This window comes from Sinocyclocheilus rhinocerous, unplaced genomic scaffold (genome assembly GCF_001515625.1).
Source record: "Sinocyclocheilus rhinocerous isolate Xijiao unplaced genomic scaffold, SAMN03320098_v1.1 scaffold281, whole genome shotgun sequence".
Lineage (NCBI taxonomy): Eukaryota > Metazoa > Chordata > Actinopteri > Cypriniformes > Cyprinidae > Sinocyclocheilus > Sinocyclocheilus rhinocerous.
In genome coordinates, this window is record NW_015623191.1 from 228819 (window position 1) to 237538 (window position 8720).

The 8720-nt window shown below is 35.1% G+C and overlaps 1 protein-coding gene and 1 long non-coding RNA gene across 3 annotated transcripts in view; one reads left to right on the plus strand and one right to left on the minus strand.

Annotated features, from left to right (window-relative positions):
- The window catches only part of LOC107738416 (transmembrane protein 222-like), an 8999-nt gene extending 2244 nt beyond the window's left edge, over window positions 1-6755 (minus strand). Inside the window, exons 1-5 of one of the 2 annotated variants that reach the window (XM_016550211.1) lie at window positions 6608-6755; window positions 6335-6419; window positions 6226-6257; window positions 6040-6136; window positions 4441-4571 (exon numbers count right to left, since the gene is read on the minus strand). In XM_016550211.1, the coding sequence (XP_016405697.1) occupies window positions 4441-4571; window positions 6040-6136; window positions 6226-6257; window positions 6335-6419; window positions 6608-6726 (464 nt within the window). In that variant the 5' untranslated portion in view covers window positions 6727-6755. The remainder of the gene's footprint in view (window positions 1-4440; window positions 4572-6039; window positions 6137-6225; window positions 6258-6334; window positions 6420-6607) is intronic. The other variant, XM_016550275.1, reaches the window with a different exon arrangement.
- Window positions 1-8720, plus strand: part of LOC107738577 (uncharacterized) — a 15781-nt gene that overhangs the window by 1724 nt on the left and 5337 nt on the right. The gene's annotated exons all lie outside the window — the stretch shown is intronic.

Genomic DNA, 8720 nt, shown 5'->3' on the forward strand with positions numbered 1-8720 from the left:
GCCACTATCCTAGGTTTTGCCCATTTGTCAGTAAGATTTTTTTTTACTAATTTAAAACACAATAAAATTTAATATGCTCTTATTCTTTTATATATTTTAATATGTACAGGTCAGAATAAGCATGTTGTTTGAATTTTTACATAAATATTGTGTTACACTGAATGACAATGTAACATTATTTCAATCAAATTTTGACATTTTATCTTTTTTGAAACCTTAAAAGTAGACACTTTTAATACTTACATTTAATATGCTTTCTATGGACATAAAATCACTTTTGTAAATTTCTTTTGATGCGGACATCTTAACGTCTTTAACCCAAATGCATCTTGATTTATGAATCTTTAGACATTTGCATTGGACAACAAGACAAAAACACTACGGAAAATTACTTTTTTGTATTGTGATCAGAGGCACAGTAAAAGTTATTTCATATTCTGACGGCTGGGAGCAAAGCTATTCGACATTGAATTAAAAAGTAATGGAGATCTGTTGAACATTGCATTTTCAAACTTTGAAACGTTGCCAATACAAGACCATATTGGCATATTGTGTTCCCTTAATTTTATTGCTTAAATTAAAAAAGCCTTCATAAAACCTGCAGAAATACTTAATAATTCATTGCATTTATTTATAAGCACTTGCATGTGCAATGTGTTTTTATGCATATTCGAGCATTGCAATGTTAACTTATAAGCATGCAAACATCAAACGCTCAAAATCAGTTGTGAGTGCATACTGCGATAGTTGCTCATTATGTAGTGCACTCTCCTCTCCATCAGTACCACGCTGTTTGAAATGTCACCTATACAGTCATATACCACAGTAAAGCTTAAAGACCACACTTTACAGAAGCGCAACTTATTTTTGTAAATGAGAAATAATAGACCTATAAAAGCAGTGATGCATAGTAACGAAGCACAAATACGGTACAGTACTTAAGTGCAGTTTTGGGATGTTTGTGCTTTACTAGAGTATAAATATGTTTGCTGACTTCTACTTTTACTTTATCGCATATTAAACATACAGTATATTGGATCCGGGCAGCTCTTAAAGTGACAGCAGCCTAATATTCCTGCTGTCTGTCATTCATATTAATCAAACAACAAAAGAGAGAATTTCTCACTGCTCTTGACTAAACCACTTTTGTAACTTTAATAAGAAGAAATATATATTTAATTATATATGGGTTAAAGACGTTAAGAGGTATCCGCATCAAAATAAATTTACAAAAGTGATTTTATGTCCAAAGAAAGCATATTAAATGTAAGTAAAGTGTCTACTTTTAAGGTTTCAAAAAAGATAAAATGTCAAAATTTGATTGAAATAATGTTACATTGTCATTCAGTGTAACATAATATTTATGTAAAAATTCAAACAACATGCTTATTCTGACGTGTACATATTAAAATATATAAAAGAATAAGAGCATATAAAATTTTATTGTGTTTTAAATTAGTAAAAACAGGCAAACGGGCAAAACCTAGGATAGTGGCACATTTAAAAAATGTAAAATTACAACTAATTAGTATTTGAGGTGAACGTAATTAGTCTTTTAATATGTCATAAATTGATTTTTGTTTGTTGTAAATATGCCTGACAGGATTGTTACACTGAATGATTTTACTGGCTCTCTTCTGTAAATCAGGGGGAAATGTATGATATTTATTTTTTGCTCCGAAAAACAAAAACAAAATTGCAATTAAATTAAACAGAATTTTTTTTAAATTTTTTGGGGAAAAACAACAACAATTTAAAGCAGTATTACACTTATTGTTTTTATGCTTAAACCCTTTTTCGTCTTTGACCCATGTATTAATAAATAATTATTAATGATATGCATTTATTAAATACTGAAGTTTATAAATTTGACTTCAGTTCAGTTGTGTAGTATTTGCTTGTTATTTAGATTTATTAATATTTTGTGTAAATTGTCCTGTTTCAGTTTAATTCTAGGGTCATATTCTCATTGTTTTGTGCTAGATAAACACTTCTTGTGTAAATGATATCATCTTGTGGTTAGCAGTTAGTTAGTTTCTGGTATAGAATAGATAACTACCTGTTCAAAAGAATAGCTTGATTTTATTTGAAAGTCAGCAGGAAATCTAAATGGACTTTCTTAGTTCATGTTTCTATTGTGAACAATTTATCAGTGGATTTTATTCCAAAGGATTTATTTTTAAATATTTTTTCATCTTGGTTTACTGTTATTTTTTCAGTCTCATTTTATATAGAGAAATTTTAACATTACAACTAATTAGTATTTGAGGTGAACGTAATTAGTCTTTTAATATGTCATAAATTGATTTTTGTTTGTTGTAAATATGCCTGACAGGATTGTTACACTGAATGATTTTAATGGCTCTCTTCTGTAAATCAGGGGGAAATGTATGATATTTATTTTTTGCTCCGAAAAACAAAAACAAAATTGCAATTAAATTAAACAGAATTTTTTAAAAAATTTTTGGGGAAAAACAACAACAATTTAAAGCAGTATTACACTTATTGTTTTTATGCTTAAACCCTTTTTCGTCTTTGACCCATGTATATATTAAGTTTTTATACATTTGATTACTTTATACAATGCATGTACCATTTCTTATTTTGTTCTACTGTATTTTTTTTTTTATTTAGTCCAATTGCTTGTAATTATTCTTATTTAATCGCCGACTGTTTACTTGTCTTCAGTGAGCTTGAGTTTTTAATTTTTATTTTTTTTGTGATATTGACACTAGTGACAAAAACGATGAAATTTCTAAGTTATCAAAAATTTTGATATCATAAAAGACCTTATTTAAAGCAAAAATAGCTATATCGTGATATATATCGTTACCATGAAATCAAATTACTCGTATCGTGATATAAGAAAAATTTGATACTTTTACTCTGATACTCAAAAGTGCAAAAGTCGATCATAGTGATATCCAGCTCATGAACGAATCTTTTGATTCAATTTGATTCCTTTGAATTTGTCAAGCTGGTTCGTGAAGAGGTGTGAATGCAGGTGAGTTTAAGAGCACTAAATGATTGGAGAAATCCTGTATACGACACTAGAGAGAAGATCCAGTTACGATGTTTTGATTAAACATTACAAGGTCAAAACATGTATAAAAAAAAATGCATGGATGAATCGATAACATGCATTCAAAAAACAGATTTACATTTCATACTGACTTGAAAGTCCTGACCTCACCTGACGTGTTTGCTGTGGATGAAGGACAGTACGCAGAGCTCGACCATGTTCCAGGAGGAGCTGTTATTATAGCGCATGAGGTTCAGAGCCATGGCCACATGAGAGTGACAGTTATCACAACACAGATTGTGCTGCAAACAACGCAACAGAACAGTGTCAGGTACAAATATGCTACAACATAAAACAGCTTTTTTTGTACAGACTAAAGGCCTGTTCACACCAAGGACTATAACTACAGCAATAACGATAAAGGTCTAGTTTTAAAAATTGTTACTTAGTGTTACTACACAGAGGAACGACAACGTTGGAATCACTTTCACAATTTTTTTCCCAGCTGATGAGCGATAAAATCATCGACAGCCAATCAGAATCCATCCTGCTTTAAAGAGCTTCTGCGTTTTCCGCATCCGTAGCATTGACACAATGTGAGGTCACAACGTGTGAAAATTGCGATATTTTAACGTGCGAACCCTTAATATCGTCACGTTAATTTCGACAGCCCTAAATTCAACCGAGAGATTTTCTTCACACACAGTAGGAGTTGCAGTTATTTTACTTTTGATTGACAGGATATAAATCGGCCCTGATCATTGGCTGATTTCTAACAATCGGCCAACAGTAAAATAAATTGCTTTTATCGGCCGATAATCGGTTATATATCGGTGCATCGCTAGCAAGTATGAAATCAACAGGAAAACAACCAAAACCCAGACATTTTAGGCACTTTAGTAATCCCGTCTGAGGAAAATCATAAATAAATAAATTGCTTTTATCGGCCGATAATCGGTTATATATCGGTGCATCGCTAGCAAGTATGAAATCAACAGGAAAACAACCAAAACCCAGACATTTTAGGCACTTTAGTAATCCCGTCTGAGGAAAAACACCCTACAAGCACGATCTGAGCATTCTGTAGAGCTGTGCAATTAATCAAAATAGTTTCGATTTCGGCCTCCAACGATTATGAAAATACAGTAATCGAGATAAAACGATTATTGCGCCCCATTCTGCCCTCTTTCCAGCGGTGCGCTTTCACTCCTCCATAAAAGCCCGATTTCACATGCGAATCTGTAAAATCATAACGTGACATTCGCAAAATGGCACGTGCTTGATTTATTAAAGTTGATTAGATTTATTCATGTTTTCAAGGTCAAAACATGTATAAAAAAAAATGCATGGATGAATCGATAACTTGCATTCAAAAAACAGATTTACATTTCATACTGACTTGAAAGTCCTGACCTCACCTGACGTGTTTGCTGTGGATGAAGGACAGTACGCAGAGCTCGACCATGTTCCAGGAGGAGCTGTTATTATAGCGCATGAGGTTCAGAGCCATGGCCACATGAGAGTGACAGTTATCACAACACAGATTGTGCTGCAAACAACGCAACAGAACAGTGTCAGGTACAAATATGCTACAACATAAAACAGCTTTTTTTGTACAGACTAAAGGCCTGTTCACACCAAGGACTATAACTACAGCAATAACGATAAAGGTCTAGTTTTAAAAATTGTTACTTAGTGTTACTACACAGAGGAACGACAACGTTGGAATCACTTTCACAATTTTTTTCCCAGCTGATGAGCGATAAAATCATCGACAGCCAATCAGAATCCATCCTGCTTTAAAGAGCTTCTGCGTTTTCCGCATCCGTAGCATTGACACAATGTGAGGTCACAACGTGTGAAAATTGCGATATTTTAACGTGCGAACCCTTAATATCGTCACGTTAATTTCGACAGCCCTAAATTCAACCGAGAGATTTTCTTCACACACAGTAGGAGTTGCAGTTATTTTACTTTTGATTGACAGGATATAAATCGGCCCTGATCATTGGCTGATTTCTAACAATCATAAATAAATAAATTGCTTTTATCGGCCGATAATCGGTTATATATCGGTGCATCGCTAGCAAGTATGAAATCAACAGGAAAACAACCAAAACCCAGACATTTTAGGCACTTTAGTAATCCCGTCTGAGGAAAAACACCCTACAAGCACGATCTGAGCATTCTGTAGAGCTGTGCAATTAATCAAAATAGTTTCGATTTCGGCCTCCAACGATTATGAAAATACAGTAATCGAGATAAAACGATTATTGCGCCCCATTCTGCCCTCTTTCCAGCGGTGCGCTTTCACTCCTCCATAAAAGCCCGATTTCACATGCGAATCTGTAAAATCATAACGTGACATTCGCAAAATGGCACGTGCTTGATTTATTAAAGTTGATTAGATTTATTCATGTTTTTAAAAGCGTGAAAGAGAACTATCGCTGCTCCTCAGGAGGATTTCTGTGCGTGCACTCAGAGACGGAACAGAAGTCAACTTTTAGCTTAAGGTGCGTCTAAACGTTCAAATACAATACCTCGTCGGTTATGTAACAAGTGAACGTAACAGTTGAGAATACGTGTGTAACAGTAAATTGGATCCGTGCGGCTCTTAAAGTGACAGCAGCCTAATATTCCTGCTGTGTGCTTAATATTAATCAAACAACAAAAGACTGAGAGAAATCACTCTCTGCTCTCGACTGAAGAACTTTTGTAGCTTTAATAAGAAACAAAGAAAGTTTAATTCTTACAGTGAAGACTATGCTGTTTTATTTTACATTCAATTATTCAATTTCTGTAGCAGCTGTTCGCTGAACACTTTAGACTTCCATAAAAAGCAGTTTGTTACATTTGTATCTTTTTTCTCTCTAAAATGTAGATGTCATAGCAGCCTTATTTACAGAAAATATATAGTTGATATATATCGCTATCTCTCGTCACTCGTATACAGTTTTGGTCACGTGGCCCACTCAATAATCGTGATTATGATTTTTGCCATAATCGAGCAGCCCTACCATCCTGGTTTTGTACTCCTCGGACGCCTCGTGCACGGCCAAATCCCAGGCGTTTGCTCCGCCGCCGTACACTTTATTCCTATCCAGCTTCCAGAACCTGAAACAACAAGTGTTGAATGAGTCACACGCTACTTCAGAAACATGCAGATGATGACGAATAACCACATTTACTAGTTTTAAACTCACTTTGTTGGCTTTCCAAACGCCATGTTGTCCTCCTGTGGGAAACAGAAATGAAAGTAGTCAGTGCATCAGTGAAGAAAACACTATTTTCAATCATCAGGTATAAACTCACTGATACGAAATAAGGCCCTGCAAAGTCTCTGATCACACCGGCGGAAGTGCAGATGCCCATGTGACCAATGAAGGGCAGGAACCACCTACAAACAACAACAACAACAACCACCACCAGAGAATGTCAACAGTGATCACACAGCTGAAGTTTTCCACTTTGTTTTCATAATCCAATACTCGTGTGAGCTCAGTTCAGCCTTTATACTCGCGTACTTCCGAGATGTTTTATGACAGAACCGCGTGACACGTCAGAGCGGCTCCGGTCGCTACTCACGTCAGAACCGGGATGGGAGTCCAGACGATGCAGTGCGGATAACGGCTCATCTCTCTGTCGATTTTCTCGAAACCGCCGTGGAAGTGCTTCATCGTGTCTATCTCGGTTACGTCCGCCATCACAGTCTGCGCGCGGTGACGTCATCGCGTCCGCCTACGCGTGCGCCGCCGGACAATCTCATAGGATTACATACAGTATGTTCTCGTCTGGTCACCGAGGCTGCATTTATTTGATCAAAAATACAGTAAAAATTGTGAAATATTATTAGAATCTAAAACAGCTGTTTTCTATGTGAATATGTGTTAAACTGTAATTTATTTCTGTGATGCGCAGCTGTATTTTCAGCGTCTTCAGTGTCACATGATCTTCAGAAATCATTCTAATATGCTGATTTGAAAATTAATTAGTACTTTTATTAATCAAGGACGCATTAAATTGATCAAAAGTGCCAGTAAAGACATTTATAATGTTCAAATTAAGTTTCTACAATATTTAGTGGTAGCTTATCAGTGGTGACTGTCAGTTAATGTACATATGGCAGAAATGTACGGAAAAATCAATTTAAGACGTAATAAAACAGACGATGAACATTATTAACAGCAATTATTATATGATGCAATCAAACTTATAGCAAAATGTGGTAGTTCTGTATGTTGTTTCAGGGTTGGCATCATCTGAGGTCCTCTGAGGGGTTTGCATCATCTCTTCTCAGGTGTTCTGGATCCAGACGATGTCAATCCCGTGGCAAAAATAGAGAAACAAATAGAGACATAATTAGTGTAGCTGCTGTTCCAACCAAGCAAAATTTATTTGTTTAACCCAAGCTAAAGAATAATAATGTGCATTTGATCAGATATAACTGCAGTACAAGATTATGATATGCATTATTTGAATGCTTGGCCAAAGAGATGTGTCTTTAATCTAGATTTAAACAGAGAGAGTGTGTCTGAACCCCGAACGTTATCAGGAAGGCTATTCCAGAGTTTGGGAGCCAAATGTGAAAAAGCTCTACCTCCTTTAGTGGACTTTGCTATCCTAGGTACTACCAAAAGTCCAGAGTTTTGCGACCTTAGGGAGCGTGATGGATTGTAGCGTGGTAGAAGAAGGTTTCATAATTTCTTCTCAAATCAAAGTTGGTGTAAAACAAGCCCAGGGCTTCATGCATTAAATCCCAGCAGCTGTGGCTTGTGTTGAAGTGACGTCTGGGTGCTTTATCACCCTAATGACTCTGTTACCTGAACTACACTCACAGAGTAAGATCTGGAGCAGATATTAAAGCAATAAGAAGCCGTGGTTTACAGTGAATTTATAACAGCTAAGGGGCATTTATAGTGAAAAGCACTTTAAATGCGTCTGGAATGCAATAAAGTATTTTTTTTAAAGCATTTGCTGTATGGATTAAAAAAAAAGGCTAATAAATAATTCACATATCAGACAAAATTGCGTTGCAGCAATTTAAATTGTAAGATATTCAGAACAGAGCAACATAAAAATCTGAAAATATAAGCAGCTATACAATTAAAGGACAAAGTTTTACACATATGCCATTATAATTAGTGTTTTATGTTTTAACTGTACGGAATTATAAAATAAAACGCAAATTATAGTCGGGCCTGTTTTAGGCTTTTCCTTATTTTTTATATTATATTATATTTATATTATATTTTAGACCATCAATCAATTACGGTGATGAAAAAAACGACTCGCCGTCTCCTCATTGGACGTGCGTGCCGTGAGAGAAATGCATCTTTAATGAAAGAGTTTCTATTTTTGATTTGAATTATTTCGTTTTAAAGTAGTAATTTAAAGCTTTCTATATATTTTGATCATGTCTGAGTTTCGGTTCATCGTTGTGAAGCGTCCCGAGACGGCAGAAAGCGTTTGTTTTCTCTATTTTATAAAAGCACAATGTTTTATTGATATTATGAGTGCACACAAATAAAACTAGCCCCTTTACAGTTTAGAATGATGTATTACTCTTACCTTTATGAGCAAAAATAACTGCGTATTAAGTTGTTTCCACTGTTAGAAAAAAATGCAAGTGATCCCGCTGGCGCCTATATTTGAGACCCGTGCAGGGCTTTAATCCACTTCATCCAACGCTGTTTTGTTC